This window comes from Pelophylax lessonae (assembly GCF_965119305.1).
Source record: "Pelophylax lessonae genome assembly, chromosome: 11".
Lineage (NCBI taxonomy): Eukaryota > Metazoa > Chordata > Amphibia > Anura > Ranidae > Pelophylax > Pelophylax lessonae.
The window spans coordinates 203,678,336-203,697,361 of record NC_138778.1 but is presented as its reverse complement, the minus strand read 5'-3'; the positions used below and the strand labels follow the sequence as shown (position 1 = coordinate 203,697,361).

The window sequence follows — 19,026 nt, the reverse complement described above, 5'->3', positions numbered from 1 at the left end:
TAGATGTCCTTCAACTAGAAAATGGAGCAGGCTTTATCTGTCTATCTGCAGCTTCTAATGCACATTATGAGAAGTTCACAGTGTGCAGTGAAATCAGAGGAAGCTATTTCAGGCCAGGAGAGGATCCTGTACAACTGTGCAAGACTGGTGAAGGCTGGAGAAATAAAGAAGAAATCCACTCAAGGCAGCTTCAGTTTTGATCAGGGACAATATACTGTCCCACAGAGGAATATAACCCATCTGAACCTGAGCTCCTTTTGGGTGGTGCTGGCCTTTAATGCAATGAATAAATGTAATCATGTATGAGTCACCACCTAATACAATCACCATTCCAAGAAAAACAAGTCCTAATCCATAATCCATTGTTTATTTGCAAATTTCGGCACGCGAGCGGGGGCCTGACACCGAGATCTAGTCAAATCTGTTCATTTTATTCAGTTAAGTATTCCTCAGAGCCGCTAAAGCAGCTTTTCTCAGGAACAGAACAATTATGTATTTCTCTTTCGTTCATTGACAGACACAGCTCCTGGTATTCATAACCATTGGATTATACTGCCCCCTACAGGAGTAGGACACTAGGCAGAAAAGAATTCTGGCTACGCCTATGGGTAGTCCTAGGGGGTATACTCCCTCTCTCTGCTATAACCACTCAATTTGTTTTCTGCCTAGTCAGGAGTAGGGACCTATTTTCTTGCTGGAATCTTTGGTCCTGGCAAATGTTTTTCTTTTTAGATAGAATTTTTTTCTCCTGGATTTTTCCTGTAAGATCTACAATCAACTGCCGGACTGGGCGACGGGCTGGATAATCTAGATCCAGTGGTCACCCCAATCTGGCCAGCGCGTGCAGACCTCAGCTCCGCCTCGCGAGGTTGCATACAGCCAGGTCTCTGCCCAAATCGCAGCGTTCCTCCTGGCTGACAGCCCCCCATATAGATGGAAAGGGGTTCTGTCTGGAGCGGTGCCCGCCTGATTCCTGGTATGGTGAGTAGCTGTCCCCCCCTCTCCCCCTGAAGGGGTTTGGGGTAGACATAGGCCCCTCCTTGGGACGGTCGGACCCCCCGGGTTCCCCTCCTTCCCGCAGGCACCCCCCCTTGCAGAGTCCCTCACCAGGCCCTCCCCTCCACATATGCTGGGGATGTTTTGGTGGTCTGGCCACTGTCCCTGGGGTGGGGCAGGGCCCTTACTAGTGATGAGGCCCGGGGGGGGGGGAGAGGGGTACGCTGCCGGCGAACAGACAATCGAATGTGCAGGGGGGGGGGTTGTACCTGATGGGGGCTTCTGCCAGGGCCCGCCCCCCCATACTGCCTGGATCTGTCCTTGAGGCCTGGTCTCCCTCCTGAAGCCCTTTATGCCTCGTGGTGCCACCATTTTGTTGTAGAATGTGTATTCCTATACACAGGGGCCATGTTTGTGTTGTCTGGTGGCCATTTTGCTGTGGCTTGCCATTGAAATTAGCGGCAGCTATGACAGTGGAGCCCTCTGGGCAGTGATTGCGGCGGTGGGAGCCCCTCCTCATCCCCTGGTGCTGACTCCTGGGTTATTTTACTTCCTAATCGTCACATGTGTAGTGCATTATCCTGGTGGCTGCATGCGCTTGTTTCTGTGGGTGGTGAGTCTGGTTGGGTCCTCTCCCTCTCTGCTGAGGATAACTTAGTGCTTTGTGCCTGGCGACCGGGTGGTGCTGTCGGCGTGGTAGGGGTTGCCCCTAGCAGTGTTTTACACCTTGTGTGGGGTCCCCCTGGTGACTCACGGAGTCTTTGGAGCACATTTTCCCACCTGATCCCCTCTCTGAGGCTGTGGGTCCCTCCGGGTCCCAACCATCCATCTATGCACTGACCGCGGTCCTAGAGTCCCTTGTGTCCCAGGTGGAGGTGGCTTTTGGGCGACGGGCTACCAAAAAGCACCCCCGCCTTCCCCTGCCTCATATGTCTCATCAGATCCTGAATCTGATTCGGCCGCCACGAACGTGGGTCACCCTGCTGGGTCTGCAACCACATGCCTGGAATCATCTGATGGTGAGGATGATTCCTCCATGTCTGCGACCACGCACGAAAAGACGCTGCTGGATGCACTGATTGTATCTGTGCATGAGACCCTAAGGATGGAGGATGTAGCTGAAGCTGCGAATGAGATGCAGGTACCCTTTGGCACTCACAAGCCATCCAGGGCGGTAAAGGTGTTTCCTCTCCCTGCCTATTTTGACAGATTGTCACTAAAGAGTGCAGATGACCAAAGGATGGAGGCAGAAGATCAGGTCATCTTGGTGGCTCTGGACTGGCCTCGTCGAGCTTGGTACGCCGATCTGGTAAGGCTGGTCGCCGACGTTCCTTGGAAGCTTCCTCTCAGGGAGGATCTGCTGTCCCAAGGACCGATCTTCCATCCTGCTTTACAGTCGCTGGCTTTGATGGCTTGGGTGTTTAACGCAAGGCGCTGAAGGATAGGGGTTTATCTGAATCGCAATTCCTACACTGTTGAAAGCTAGGAAGTCTACTTTTAGGAAGATCTACCATCGCACATGGAAGACGTACATTGCATGGTGTGAGTCGCTTGGGGTTCATCCTCGCTCCTTCTCGGTGGCACGGATCTTAACCTTCCTTCAACGAGGGCTTGAACAGAAGTTGGCCTTGAGTACCATCAAGGGTCAGGTGTCGGCTTTATCGGTCTTCTTCCAATGACCTTTGACCACACAATCCCTGGTGCGTACCTTTCTTCAGGGTGTCCGACATTTGGTCCCTCCATTGCGGGCTCCGTTGCCACCTTGGGATCTCAATTTGGTGCTTTCAGCTCTGCAGAAGCCTCCCTTTAAAAATATTTGGGAGATTCCCCTGCTTACCAGAAGGTGGCCTTTTTGGTGGCTATCGCCTCTGCGCACAGGGTGTCGGAACTGGTGGCGTTATCCGGTCGTTCACCTTATCTGGTGATTCACAGGGATAAGGTGGTTCTTCGCCCCTATCCGTCTTTCCTTCCAAAGGTTGTCTCTGATTTTCATTTGAATGAAGACATTGTGTTGCCTTCCCTGTGTCCCAGGTCTAAACATCCGAAGGAAATTGCTTGCATGCCTTGGATGTGGTCCAGGCTATTATGGTGTACCTGGCAGCTACGGAGTCTTTCAGGAAGTTAGACTCTCTATTTGTGCTCATGGACAGACCTCGAAAAGGGTTGTCTGCTTCCTCTGCGACCATTTCCAGATGGATCAGACAGACCGTGGTTCAGGCCTATTCCATCGGGGATCCGTTTCTTCCTTTCCCTGTCAAGGCGCACTCTACTAGGGTGCTTAGTGCCTCCTGGGCCTTCCCTCATCAGGCATCGGTGACGCAGGTTTGCAAGGCAGCCACCTGGTCGTCGGTGCACACTTTACAAAGCTTTATAAAGTGGATGTGTTGGCATCTGCGGATGCTTCCTTTGGCTGCAAGGTTTTGCAGGCTGCTGTTTAAAAGGACCTGATCCTCTTTGAGGATGTATTGTTTTTTTTCAGGTGGGCTCCAGTTGTTTGGTTGAGCTCCTGTTGCCTGGTTGGCTAATGTTTGTTTAGCCTTAGGAATGTTTTGGTTGTTCCCACCCCTCCTGTTTAACACTGCTTTGGGATGTCTCAGTGGTTATGAATAACAGGAGCTGTGTCCCTCAATTAACAAAAAAGAAAATGGGATCTTTTACTTACCATGAAATCCATTTCCCTGATGTTCATTGACGGACACAGCACCCACCCCTCTGTTGAGTTATAATTCTCCTGACACTGCTTGTAAAAAAACTGTGTGGCTTTAGCAGAGAGAGGGAGTATATCCCCTGGGACTGCCCATGGGTGTAGCCAGAATTTTCTGCCTAGTGTCCTACTCCTCTAGGGGGCAATATAACCCAATGGTTATAAATACCAGGAGCTGTGTCTGTCAATGAACATCCGAGAAATGGATTTTACAGTAAGTAACAAATCACATTTTTTCCATGCTGCTGCCAGTAAAAGAGGATTAAAATGAATTAGCTTCACTCTTTTGTTTTCATTTTAGAATATGGATTGGGGAAGAGGCGCTCAGCTCCTCTGCAGATACCCAACGCCTCGTAATGAAGTGGCAAGCATATCGGGGGCAGGAGAGGAGGGTTGTCAGCCCTCTTCTTTCCCGGAGATGGACCACCTCTCTGTCTGCTATTACTGGCCAGTTAGGCTGAGCTCAGGTCTGGCTTGGGGAAGAGACACTCGGCTCCTCTGGGGATACCTAATCCCCAGTAATGAAGTGGCATGAATCTCAGGGGTGGGAGGGTTGTCAGGCCTCTTTTTTCCTTTGAGATGGCCCACCTCCCTGTCTGCTATTACTGACCTGTTGGGCTGAGCTCAGGCATGGCTTGGGGAAGAGCCACTTTTCACCTGTGCAGATATCTAATCCTTCGTAATGAAGTGGCATGAACCTCAGGGGTGGGAGGGGATGGTTGTCAAGCCTCTTTTTTTCCTAGAGAAGGCTCACCTCACTGTCTGCTGAGCTAAGCTCAGGCATGGCTTAGGGAAGAGGCACTCGGCTCCTGTCCAAATAGCGAATCCTTCGTAGTAAAGTGGTATGCACCTCAGGGGTGTGAGGGAGGGTTGTCAGGCCTCTTTTTTCCCCAGAGATTGCCCGCCTCCCTATCTGCTATTACTGGCCAGGCTGAGCTCAGGTGTGGCTTGCGGAAGAGGCACTCAGCTACTCTCCAGATACCTAATGCCTCGTAAGGAAGTGGTGTGCACCTCAGAGGTGGGAGGGGTGTTAAGTCTCTTCTTTCCTGGAGATAGCCCACCACCCTTTCTGCTATTACTGCCCAGTTAGGCAGGGGCGTGAGGGAGGGTTTTCAGGCCTTTTCTTGTTTTTTTTTCCTGGAGATGGCCCGCCTCCCTGTCTGCTATTACTGGCCAGACTGAGCTCAGGTGTAGATTGGGGAAGAGGCACTCCCCTCCTCTGCAGACACCTAATGCCTTGTAATGAAGTGGCATGAACCTTGGGGGCTGGAGGGTTGTCAGGCAGCTTCTTTCCTTAAGATGGCCTGCCTCCCTTTCTGCTATTACTGGCCAGTTAGGCTGAGCTCTGGTGTGGAATGGGGAAGAGGCACTCGGTTCCTCTGCAGATATCTAATGCCTTGTAATGAAGTGGCATGGACCTCCAGGGTTGGAGGATAGAGTTGTCAGGCCTCTTTTTTCCTGGAGATGGCCCACCTCCCTGTCTGCTATTACTGGCCAGTTAGGCTGAGCTCAGGCATGTTCAGAGCTAATGTCATCTCAGCAGCCCCAGCAGACTCAGAGGTGTCACGTTATAGTATTTCTCTTTTGCTCCCCCCAGCTGCTACATAAAAGGTTATGTAGAGAGGGGAGGGGCAGAGGAACTGGGCCAGCACAGACAGTAATTAGGCACTCCCAGAAGAAGACAGAGCTGTGAAGTGCGAAAAGGGAGGGGCTGTGCTAGGAAAATGACTCTGCCCAAAATTTGCTAAGCTGGTGACAGGGTCTCTTTGTATAAAAATATTAGGTAAGGTGTCAGTTACTATCTGATGCTATTTTCTCCTCTCTGTTCCTTCTAGTACGCCATCTGGGCTGCTGTGTGGGTGACCTGGAATGTATTCCTTATCTGCTTCTACCTTGAAGTGGGCGATCTCTCCAAGGTAAGACCCCCAGGGGCTACTAAACATTGCAGTGAAGATCAGTCTAATACTGTATACTGCAGATGTCTTTATTACCCTGCAACTCATTTTACTTGGAGCACATTACACAGGCCTTGTCTTCTGCTCCTCCCTGGAGCTGTGACCCCAGCGATTGAAAATCCAGTACGAGAGCCCCATTTTTCTGTAGTGACATTAGCACTGGATTGTTGGATGTTGTGGAGGGGTATGACACAGCTTTGACCCAGAGCAAAAGTCAAGGCCTGTGTGTAGATTTCCCCTGAGAAAACCTGACAGGGGTTCCAACTCTTCACCAGTCTACCAAAAACCAGAAAAATGTTTTCACTGGAGTTCAACTTTAAGGGGTCTGTTTATGAAAAAAAGTTTTTACAGCTATTTATCCAATGAAATTCCATTCCATTTGTTCTGTGGGAATTTACCGGCTGTTGGGAGAATTGGGCAAAATAAAATATTTTCAGGGTATTTTCTCACCTGGTCAAATGTTCTTACGCTGCTTCTTTAGGATACTTTCTATTCTGGTTGAATGTTATCAGCCTGTTGTTGTTTTACAATACTTTCTCTTCTGTTTGAATTTTCTTAGCCTATTGTTTTAGGATATTTTCTAATGTGGTCGAATGTTTTTGGGCTATTGTTTTAGCCTAAGAACATTCAACCAGAATGGAAAATAGCCTCATCAATAGCTTAAAGCCGGCCATAGATGAATTGATTCTCGGCCAGGTCAATCCATCGATTGACTTCAGTGCAACCAGCCTGTCAGATTTTTTCCTGTGATCACTGCTGGTGGCTATAGCCGCCACCAGTGACCTTTGTGTTCTGCCTGAAGAACACAATAGCGCAAGCAGGGATTCAGTCATTGTTGATGGGGGAATCAAGCCATTTTCTTTCCTTCCACTTGTGGTGGAAGGAAAGAAAACTGCATAATCTATTGGCTGCTTAAAAAGAACAATCGACCAGCAGAGAAAAAATTGTAACCCAATAGCCCAAGAACCTTTTGACAAGAATAGAAACTAACCCCAAAAAAAGAAATAGCCTAAGAACATTCCACCAGAAGAGGAAATAGTCTAAAATAGTAGCCTAAGAGCATTCAACCAGAATTAAAAATAGCCTAAACAAGAGCCTAAGAACATTTGACCTGAAAAGAAATGAGCAGAAACAATAGCCTAAAAACATTTGACTAGAAATTAAAATAGTCTAAAACAAAAGCCTAAAGCCGGCCATAGCTGGTTTGAATCTCGGCCGGTTCCTGCTTCGAACCATGAATAGACAGGCTTGAATGTCAACCAGCCTGTTGGATTTTTTTGCTAGCGGCTTTGTCATTTTGGATTTTTTTAGCCTAAACGATCGATTTTCTGAACAGTGGTAGAATTGATAGAAAACAGATCAAAAAAGTTTACAGTACATGCGCATGCTAAAATGTAACCCTGGATCGTGTAATCGATCAGCGAAAAATGTACCACTTTGTTGTTATCTAACGATAATATGGTGAAATATTTAGATACAATGATGGCGTTATCGCATGCACATCGGCAGATCTTTAGAAAGCTGAGGTTTTTTTTTCCAAATGATTTTTTTTATCGTGTATGGCCAGCTTAAAGTGGAGCTCCAATCAAAATGTGAAGCTCTGCTTGTTTGGCCACTGCCACATTTGGTACCTTTCGTTGGGAGGGAGGAGCGGGTACCTGTAGGGAACCTGAAAACCGCTGGTTTCCCTTACAAGAAATGGTGGCGGCAGACTCTGAGAGCCGATAGAAAAATCTGCTGGGATGCTGACATCGTGGGATCCCTGGACAGGTAAGTTGTCCTAATAAAAGTCAGCAGCTAAAGGATTTGTAGCTGCTGACTTTTGATTCTGTGGGGGGGGGGGGGGGGGATAGAGCTCTGCTTTAAGAGCAAATAGCTCTTAAAGCAGAGCTCCAGAAAATAGCCTAACAACGTTCAACCAGAAGAGAAACTAACCTAAAGCAATAGCCTAACAACATTCAACCAGAAGAGAAACTAAACAAAAGCAATAGCCTAACAACATTCAACCAGAAGAGAAACTAAACAAAAGCAATAGCCTAACAACATTCAACCAGAAGGGAAACTAACCTAAAGCAATAGCCTAACAACATTCAACCAGAAGAGAAACTAAACTAAAGCAATAGTCTAACAACATTCAACCAGAAGAGAAACTAAACTAAAGCAATAGCCTAACAACATTCAATTATAAGAGAAACTAACCTAAAGCAATAGCCTAACAACATTCAACCAGAAGGGAAACTAACCTAAAGCAATAGTCTAACAACATTAAACCAGAAAAGAAAATAGTCTAAAATTGTAGCCTAAGAGCATTTAAACAGAATTGAAAATAGCCTAAACAATAACCTAAGAACATTTGACCAGAAATTAAAATAGTCTCTAAAACAATAACCTAAGAACCTTCAAACAGAAGAGAAACTAACCTAAAAAAAAGCCTAAGAGCATTCAAGCAGAAAAGAAAATACCCTAAAACATTTAATTTTGCCCCATTCTCACAGCAATTGGTCAACTTGCACAGAACAAATGTCAGTCAGTTTTGTTGGACTATAGCCATTGCTTTATAAATCGATCCCTTAAGTGTAATTCGGGGTCCCAATCTTCCTGTTTGTTTAGAGATCTTTGTGGAATATAAATTGACACCAGTAGAATTATGTAAGGCATGACACGATTGTGTGATTTTCCTCTATCAATTATGAATGAATGGAGGGTTAATTAGCATGCAGTGCTGAGCAATAATTAGATCAATAATCCCCTATTGCAGAAATCATATCAGACCTAACACATACAGTGGGGAAAATCATTTTTTGATCCCCTGCAGATTTTGTAAGTTTGCCCACTTACAAAGAAATGAAGGGTCTATAATTTTATCATAGTTATATTTTAAATGATAGAGACAGAATATCAACCATAAATACAGAAAAAACACACAAAACAAATGCTATAAATAAAGTTGCAATTCAGTAAGTAAAATAAGTATTTGATACCCAAAGTAAAACATGACTTAGTAGTTGGTGGAAAAACCCTTGTTGGCAAGCACAGAGGTCAGACATTTCTTGTAGTTGGTGACCAGGTTTGCACACATCTCAGGAGGGATTTTCACCCACTCTTCTTTACAGATCTTCTCTAAATCCTTAAGGTTTCTTGGCTGTTGCTTGGCAACTCGAAGTTTCCGCTCTCTACATAACTTTTCAATAGGATTAAGGTCTGGAGACTGGCTAGGCCTCAACATGACCTTAATGTGCTTCTTCTTGAGCCACTCCTTTGTTGCCTTGCCGGTATGTTTTGGGTCATTGTCATGCTGGAAGACCCATCCATGACCCATCTTCAGTGTTCTGGCTGAGGGAAGAAGGTTCTTATCTAAGATTTTACAATACAAGACCCCATCTATTGGCTCCTCAGTGCAGCAAATTTGGCCTGTATCTTTAGCAGAGAAACAGTTCCAAAGCATAATGTTTCCACCTCCATGCTTGACTGTAGGGATGGAGTTCTTAGGGTCATAGTTAGTGTTTTTCTTCCTCCAAACACGGCGAGTCGAGTTAATGCCAAAGAGCTCAATTTCGGTCTCTTCTGACCACAGCACTTTCTCCCAATCCTTCTCTGAATCAGTTAGATGTTCATTGGCATGACTGTACATGTGCCTTCTTGAGGAGGGGGATTTGCCATGTATGGAGGAAGAAATGACCCTAAGAACACCATCCCTACAGTCAAGCATGAAGTTGGAAACATGATGCTATGGGACTGTTTCTCTGCTAAAGGTACAGACCGACTTAGCCACATTGAGGGGATGAGAACCTTCTTCCCTCAGCCAGAGCACTGAAGATGGGTCATGGATGGGTCTTTCAGCATGACAATGACCCAAAACATACCGCCAAGGTAGCAAAGGAGTGGCTTAAGAAGAAGCACATTAAGGTCATGGAGTGGCCTAGCCAGTCTCCAGACCTTAATCCTATAGAAAATTTATGAAGGCAGCTGAACCTTCGACTTGCCAAGGGACATCCAAGAAGCCTTAAGGATTTAGAGAAGATCTGTAAAGAAGAATGGACCAAAATCCCTCCTGAGATGTGTTCAAACCTGGTCACCAACTACAAGAAACATCTTACCTCTGTGCTTCCAAACAAGGGTTTCTCCACTAAGTACTAAGTCATGTTTTGCTTGTTGTTCAAATACTTATTTTACTCACTGAACTGAAACTTAATTGATAGCATTTGTTTTATGTGTTTTTTTCTGGATTTTTGGTTGATCTTCTGTCTCTATCATTTAAAATACACCTATGATAAAAATTATAGACCCTTCATTTATTTCTAAGTGGTTAAACTTACACAATCTGCAGGGGATCAAATAATTATTTCCCCCACTGTACATGTCATCACCTGTTCTATATACATGTATATGGCATACCGAGCTGTATCCTGCCTCCTCCTCCACAAGGGGCCCCATCTGCCGACATTCCCCACTCCCTGTCTATCTGTTTTCTCCCTTGCAATGACATTCTTTAACAAAGTTGTAAATCACAATCCCATAGAAGCTTTAACAGGTTAATGTCATTTTCTATAGTTTTTTTTTTTTATTTTAATCTGCATCTTTCAATAAAATAACCCCTGGCAATTCTTTCATGATGGTCCTTGTTCAGGCACTTCCTGGTATAGGGTGACTATGCTCAGCCTCTGTCTCCCAATTGTCTCCTGTGTTGTCACCCTGTCAGAATCTGTCTTACATCTGTCTTACATCCTATTCACACTTGTGTGACTTGTCATGTGACTTTGGACATCAAAGTCAAATGAGAAGTCGTACCCCATGTTTTCCAATGATAACCGTTTAAATATGTGTGACCTAGAGTCGCAGCGACGTCAAAGTAGTTCATGCACTACTTTGGTCCAACTTTCATGCAAATTGAGGGCCATAGATTTCAATGTGAAAGTTGCTCTAAAGCCTGAACATGTTTTACCTTAATGCATTCCCCATTTACTTACCTAAAGCCCTCATTCAATCTAGCACCATGCACGTCTGCAGCTCTTCATTCTCCTCACTTCCAGGTCTCGCTGGCCTTTCTGGGGTACCGGGAGACATTGGCTCCCAGTGCAGTCAATCAAAGCCAGTGATGAGGGAGCAGGGGGCGGTCAATGGATGAAGCAGCGGGGCTCAGAAACGAGCGCGCACAAGTGCCTCCATGTGAAGCGGCTTCCCATTGGGGCACTGGAGAGAGAGGAGGGGCCAGGAACGCCAGCGGGGCAACTCCATTGCACAGAACAGGTAAGTATAGAGAGTTTTTTTTTTTTTGGTTTTTGTTTTTGTTTTTATTTACCTTTACAATCTTTAATGCCCCTTTCACACGTGGTGGATCCGTTCGAGAGTGGAATCCACCTTCTCAGCGGGGGATCTCTCCGCTGATCACCACTGAGCAGGCAGATGACAGGTCTGTGTCTGCTTCGCTATGCAGAGTGGACAAGGACGAAGCCCACTCTCCTCTAAAGAGCTATCTGATGGAAACGGACTGCATGTTCCTTTCCATCTGATTGTCATTTGATCCGACCCGCTGACATCCACTGCCCCATAGAAGACAATGGGTGGCCCGATCGGGCCTGCCTGAAAAACGACAGGCGGACCTAATCAGTCCGCTGGTGTGAAAGGGGCCTTGGGCTCCATTGACACTTGTACAAGTGCAACTTTGACGCAACTTTGGATACGAATTGGATGTAACTTTGACTTTGACCACCGATAATGGAGATCTGTTGCACAACTGTTGCATGTAAAACATTTAGGTGTGACTTTCATGCAACTTTTATGGATTAACATTGTCTGTCTATGGAATTCAAGTCACATGAAAGTCAGACCACAGTAGTGCATAAACTACTTTGAAGTTAAGTCGCATAGATATGAACGGCACTCATTGGAAAACATGGGGTGCGCCTTGTCATGTAACTTTGATGATCAAAGTCGCCTGGCAAGTCGCACAAGCGTGAATGGAGCCTAATGCCTCGTACACACGCATCGATTATTGGCCGGGAATTTTCGGCCAACGTCCGATCGGCCGATTTTCGGCTTGTTAGTATGATGATTCCGACAACCGACTCCGACTTTTCACCCGAAAAAAATCTGGTGTGCAGGCTATAAAATTTTTGTTGGTCGTCAACACAACGGCCGATTTTCGTGCAGTCAGTACAGATTTCGGCAGGCAAAAATCTGATGAGCAAGACTGGGCATGCTCAGAGAAGAAAAAACACACGGAAAGCAAACCATCACATGACATCACTTCTGAAGTAGATTTTTGTTGGCCGAGAAAATTTGTGTGCAGTCTAGAGCACATTCCAACCAACACAACAACACTCTGGACAAAAGTCGGACGATCGGTCGGCCGATAATCGTTGAGTGTGTACGTGGCATAACCCTCCAAAGTTGCATGAAAGACGTACCTGAATGTTTTACATGCAACAGTGAGTTCAACTTTGCAGAGGGACAACAAGTCACATCCAAGTCGCACCCATCCAAAGTTGCTGGGCTTTGAAGTCGTACAAGTTTGAATGGAGCCAAGGTGAACTCTGAAACTGTAAAAATAAAAACATTCTCTTGCATTGAGGTCTCCTCGGTGCTGCTTGTTATTTCTAAGGGTTGAGGGAAAGGCTATATTACTTACCCTGATACCCCATTCCAGCCAGCTTCAGCTCTGTCTTATTCTTCCTGGTGCTCCAGACGGTGGGTGGTCCCTCTGTATCATCAAGTACAATGCAGGGCTATTATCCCTGCATTTTACCTGGAGGAGGCGAGCATGTGACCTCGGCTGAGAGCTCCCTAGAGAAGCAGCAGCACTTGACCCGTTGCATTGATGGAGGAATCCTGCTGGAGCCAGGAAGAAGGTAAGTATGACCTCTCATTCCTACACCCTGTAGACCTAATGATACAGAATGGGGCCCCACTGCACTGCTACAGGAAATTGTCTATTTCCTTCAACTGCTCAGCTTCCAGACACAGATTAGCCATTGCTCACCATCTAATTCCATTCAACCGTGGCTCTTCCCCCACCATCAATGAGAACCCTTGCCTTAAGCTAAGAGTTTGGAGGGTTGTTAATCTGTGTGATCTGTGCATTGATTAATGGCGGTTGTGGTTTCTCACACACAGGACAGTGACTTTCTGACGTTCCGCGTGTCTCAGCACCAGTCATGGTGGAGTGAACATGGACCCGGCTGTGTCAGGAAGGAGGCCCCTGTAGCTGGCATGGTCGGCCTGGAGAGCCACTCTTACGTATCGGTGGTGGGATGTGCCATAGAGTACCAGTATATCGAAGTGTTACACAGCGCCACCCAGATCCTGCTGGCGGTAAGTCCAAGCTTCATGTTCTCTGGAGCTGTGCTCATTGGAGACTGCGGAGACATTGCATGTGGAGGCAACTATAAGCATTCGCTGAAATCTAGCTGTACCCCGACCTCCCATATAAACAATACCCCTAGCTCTGTGGTCACATGATGCATCAGTTCCTGAGTCTTCCCTCATCAATAATAATGAGCACAGCAGATGTACAGACCCGGGAACTCAGCACAGGGATGGTGGGAACCCCTCATAATGGGTACAGCAGGTGTACAGACCCGGGATTCTGGGAACTCAGCTTGGGGATGGTGGGAACCCCTCATAATTGGCACAGCAGGTGTACAGACCCAGGAACGTAGCACAGGGATGGTGAGAACCCCTCATAATGGGCACAGCAGGTGTACAGACCCGGGATTCTGGGAACTCAGCTTGGGGATGGTGGGAACCCCTCATAATTGGCACAGCAGGTGTACAGACCCAGGAACTTAGCACAGGGATGGTGGGAACTCCTCATAATTGGCACAGCAGGTGTACAGACCCAGGAACTTAGCACAGGGATGGTGGGAACTCCTCATAATTGGCACAGCAGGTGTACAGACCCAGGAACTTAGCACAGGGATGGTGGGAACTCCTCATAATTGGCACAGCAGGTGTACAGACCCAGGAACTCAGCACAGGGATGGTGGGAAACTGCCATTCCACTCCCTGACAGCGAGGTGTGAGGTTGCTGGTTCCTTAGCTCGTGTGCTTCCAGAAGCCAGGGGCTAGAGTTGCTTCTCTGCCCCAGGAAGGATGCTGGATCCTGGGGAGGACCCTGGCGGGGGCCCCCTGGATAGGCCTGAGACTATGGAAGACATGGAGCTCGGCCCAAGGAGGGGTGAATCCCTGCCTACCTTTAGACGGAGGACTGTTGAAAAGCTGAGGCGGATTGAGAAAGAGGAGGAGAAATTGGCAACTTTGAAAGTAGAATTTAAAAAGAAAAAGTTGTATTGTGCCAAACTGTACAGCAAGAAGAGACCGGCTCTGAGGCCTGAATTGAAGGACTTGGAGCAAGCTTTGAGGAAGCAGAAAGAGTTGGTGAGCTCTCTGAAGGAAAGCTGTGAAGCACTTAAGGAGAAATACAGGAATGAGGAGCGTTTCAGCCGTATGAGGAGAGGAGCCGTTTCCAGCATGGAGAGTGACCCAGCCAGTGAAGAGATTCAGGTACTGACAGAGTCAGCAGAGAGTGAGAAAGTGGGCCCGGAGGATGAGCCCAGCTCTTCGACACCTCACACATCTGCTGAGCCCCCAATGGTGGAGGCCTCTGTCTCCCTCCCTCTGCAGCAGCAATGTGGAACATCTGAGCAGGAGGTTGAGGGGGGTACTGGCATGTTGGAGTTCGTCGCTGAGCTGGAATCCCCTCTGGATGGAAGAAAGTTCCATTTTTCTGCAGATTCCCCAGATGAGGAGATGGATACCGTTCCTCGCCCTATGAAAGAGAGACCTGTGGAGAGAGGAAAATTCACCATTAAGCCTGCAACAACCAGGAGGGAGTTTGATCCCGCCATCAACCATGACACTGCAGAGGTAACACAGCAAGCAGGTACAGTGTGTGTGCAAAGTGGTGATGTGAACTTTATTAATGACAATATGCTTGCTGAGGGTTGTAGTGCTATGGGCTGTCAGCCCACACCCATAGACAATGTGCAGCATGCAGTGCAACCTGATACACCTGCTGAAAAAATTCCACTTTTAAATGCAAGTGGTGAGAAAATTGGAAAAAACTGTGTGTTTCTGGTTGAAGAGTCTGCAGAGAGGTGCACCACGGACATTGCAGAGGCTTTGCCTGGACCAAATACAGTGGCTGTTCCTGAGCATGGTGGAGGAGATGCTGGGAGCAGTAGTACTATAACTTTTTTGGAGTCTGCAGTAGACAAGGCTGTGATTGAACCCAGGAAAGCAGCTGAGTGCTCAGAGCAGGGGGTGGGTCTTGTCTCTGCTGCTCCAAAGACTGCAAGGGTTGATTCAGGCTCCTTGTCATCAGGTGTGGTTGGGTCTAAAGACAATGCTGTAATTGCTGGTGTTTCTGGGAGGAAAACCTATGCTGGTGCTGCTGAAGGGTTTGGGAGGGGGGTGCAAGCAGGGAAGGAGCATGGAAATGTTTTATCTTCCTCATTATTTAAAAGGAGGAATGTGGTACAGCTCAGATGGGAAGGCGAAGGTATTCCCCCATATAGGAGAGCTGTGGTTGATAAGATTCTGCAGATGGGCTTTAAACCTGCAGATATCTTTGCCCTGATCAGTCCGACCGGCTCCTATGAGTATGATTTGTCCTTTGTCCGTCCGGAGTCTTTGGACATATTTTGGGAGAAATATGAGCATGTGTGTAGGAGCCTGCCGGACTGGAAAGGGCTCATCCCCAAAGTTGTGTCACGTCAGCCACTCATTAAAATGGTGACAATTCTTGTGCGCAATGAGTCCATACCGCAAGGGGATTTATCTGTATGGCTGAGGAGATATGGAGACATCCTGAGCCCCTTACACAAAATTATGGATGATCGAGGAATATGGACGGGGGGATGGTCTGTGCAGCTAAAACTAAGAGTCATGGATAATGTCATCCAGCATCTGCCATCCTCAGCTTTCCTGGGGAGGGACAGACTGACCATATTCTATCCAGGCCAGCCAAAGCTGTGCAATAAGTGTGGGGATAAAGGGCACTTTGCATCCTCCTGTCCAGTAATGAAATGCTCTCTGTGTCAGGATTTAGGGCATTTGGCAAAAGATTGCAATATTATAAGGTGTAACTTGTGCAATGCAGTTGGGCATCCTTATAGCCAGTGTCCTGAGGCAATGCACAACCAGCCTGAGCTCATGAGAGAGTTCTTCCGTCTGGACATGGAGGATGCTCAGAGCTCAGCAGCTAGGGTGCCTGCGATTCCCTCCGAGACTGTACCAATACCCAGTGTGTCAGTGTCTTCCCAGTCTGTGGTGCCCCAGTCTGTGCCAATGCCCAGTGTGTCAGTGTCTTCCCAGTCTGTGGTGCCCCAGTCTGTGCCAATGCCCAGTGTGTCAGTGTCTTCTCAGTCTGTGGTGCCCCAGTCTGTGCCGATTCCCAGTGTGTCAGTGTCTTCCCAGTCTGTATGTAAGGTATCGGTTACTAAGAATGTGTCCAATCCTTCTGTGTCTATGTCTTCCAAAATTGCAGAGGCGGCAAGAGGTGCTGAGGCAGGGGCATCAAGTACAGTGCCAGTCCCCTCCCCTAGACATTGCAGGGCTTCTATTAGGGACCATGGGGTGCAGAGGAGTGGGGAGAATGGTGAAGAGGCTGGCCTGGTGGTAGATAAGGTAAGGGAGAGTGGGGGTGAAGGGGAGGGTGAGAGTGGGGAAACTGTTATTTCCAATTTGTCCAAGGGGGATGTGGAATGGTTGGAGGAGAAAAGAAAGAAGGGCAAAAGAAGGAAAAAAAAGTGTTCAGCTACCCACAGTCCTGAGGTTTTGCCTTTGACAAATAAGTTTGGGGTCCTGTCAGATGATGAGGATGAATGGGACTTGTTGAGTACAGCGTCTTCTATGGATGATGAGTCGCAGGGTGCACTGAAGCGCACTGGTTCTCCAGGGGGAGAGAGTAGTCAGGCTAAGAAACGGCTGCCTCAATTATCCGTTAAAAGTGGCAACCAATAATGTTATCAGCTGAAAATCAGTCATAAAATATAATTTTTGATTAAAGGCTCCATACATGGTGAAGTTTCTTAGTCTGGCTCTCTCGTAGGGTTTATGCTGTGTGCAATTTGGTTTATTTATTATGTTCTTGTTTTGTATAGTTATATTCAATTATTTTGTAAATATGTTATTTATAATTTATTTATTATGGTTTTATTGTATATAAGTTGATTGTTTGTAAGAATTTCCAATAAACAAAATTAACCCCTCATAATGGGAACAGCAGGAGTACAGACTCAGGGACTCAGCACAGGGATGGTGGGAACCCCACATAATGGGCACAGCAGGTGTACAGACCCAGGGACTCAGCACGGGGATGGTGGGAACCCCACATAATGGGCACAGCATGTGTACAGCGCTGGGAACTCAGCACAGGGATGGTGGGAACCACTCCTATTAGGCAAAGCAGGTTTACGGACCTGGGAATTCAGTACAGGGATGGTGGGAACCCCTCATAATGGGCACAGCAGGGGTACAGACCCGGGAACTCAGCACAGGGATGGTGGGAACCCCTCATAATGGGCACAGCAGGTTTACGGACCTGGAAACTCAGCTTGGGGATGGTGGGAACCCCTCATATTAGACACAGCAGGTTTACGGACCTGGGAATTCAGCACAGGGATGGTGGGAACCCCTCATAATGGGCACAGCAGGTGTACAGACCCGGGAACTCAGCACAGGGATGGTGGGAGCCCCTCATAAGGGGTACAGCAGGTTTACGGACCCAGGAACTCGGGACAGGGATGGTGAGAACCCCTCATAATGGGCACAGCAGGTGTACAGACCCGGGAAATCAGCACAGGGATGGTGGGAGCCCCTCATAAGGGGTACAGCAGGTTTACGGACCCAGGAACTCTGGACAGGGATGGTGAGAACCCCTCATAATGGGCACCGCAGGTGTACAGACCCGGGAACTCAGCACAGGGATGGTGGGAGCCCCTCATAAGGGGTAGAGCAGGTTTACGGACCCAGGAACTCTGGACAGGGATGGTGAGAACCCCTCATAATGGGCACCGCAGGTGTACAGACCCGGGAACTCAGCAAAAGGATCTCATTAATCAAATCCCTATGAGACAGAAGAGCCTGTCAGGTGGTTTTACTCTCCAGCATCCACTATGGAATATCAGTTTTAGCCGGTGTGCATTACCCCCATCTACCTTTTCAGGTGTGTGATGATTTCTGATTGGTCGTTAGGTTACAGCCCCGTACTCTGCTCTCTGCCTGGCCCATTGTACCCACCACCACCAGATGAGGATGTGGGAGGACTTTGGGAGCCACACAAAGCCCGGGAGCCCCAGGGAGGGGCCAGAGCCTGGCAGACACAATTCTGGGTCATTAGTCTCTAAATAATTCAGCAGACTGATTGACAAACAAAGAACAAAGAGTGTGTGAAGGCCGCTGTCTAATGGTCCGATTTCAGATAAATCTTCTTCCGCTGCTTTGTAGAGGGAGGTTGGCACAGAGCACACAGACACATTATCAGGATACGCTGTGCAAGTGGAGGCTTACAGGGAATAAATACAAGTTTTCTAGATATTTCCTTGTTTATTACAGTCATGACTACATAGAAAAAATAAAATAAAAAAAATAACATTTAAAACCCATTTTCTTTATTTTAAATCAAGTAAATGTGTAAGTTTCAGGCTACAATATATTCTTCTATCTACCCAGTTGGTTTAGCTTTAAAGATACATAAAACTTATATAGATTACCTGCCAAAGGATTTGTAGTTCTGTCCGTCCAGTCCTGATATTTACATACAGTATCTCACAAAAGTGAGTACACCCCTCACATTTATGTAAATATTTTATTCTATCTTTTCATGTGACAACACTGAAGAAATGACACTTTGCTACAATGTAAAGTAGTGAGTGTACAGCTTGTATAACAGTGTAAATTTGATGTCCCCTCAAAATAACTCAACACACAGCCATTAATGTCTAAACCACTGGCAACAAAAGTAAGTACACCCCTAAGTGAAAATGTCCAAATTGGGCCCAATTGGGTGTGAATATTTTGTGTAGCCACCATTATTTTCCTGCACTGCCTTAACCCTCTTGGGCATGGAGTTCACCAGAGCTTCACAGGTTGCCACTGGAGTCCTCTTCCACTCCTCCATGATGACATCACAGAGCTGGTGGATGTTAGAGACCTTGCGCTCCTCCACCTTCCACTTGAGGATGTCCCACAGATGTTCAATAGGGTTTAGGTCTGGAGACATGCTTGGCCAATCCATCACCTTTACCCTCAGCTTCTTTAGCAAGGCAGTGGTCGTTTTGGAGGTGTGTGTGGGGTCATTATGTTGGAATACTGCCCTGCGGCCCAGTCTCTGAAGGGAGGGGATCATGCTCTGCCCAAGTATGTCACAGT

The 19,026-nt window shown here is 47.2% G+C and overlaps 1 protein-coding gene across 3 annotated transcripts in view; it reads left to right on the top strand.

The window, feature by feature from the left end:
* NKAIN4 (sodium/potassium transporting ATPase interacting 4) overlaps positions 1-19,026 on the top strand; it is a 77,223-nt gene that overhangs the window by 45,836 nt on the left and 12,361 nt on the right. For all 3 annotated transcript variants that reach the window (XM_082271972.1, XM_082271971.1, XM_082271970.1), the window contains exons 3-4: positions 5,536-5,616; positions 12,769-12,966. In XM_082271972.1, the coding sequence (XP_082128098.1) occupies positions 5,536-5,616; positions 12,769-12,966 (279 nt within the window). The remainder of the gene's footprint in view (positions 1-5,535; positions 5,617-12,768; positions 12,967-19,026) is intronic.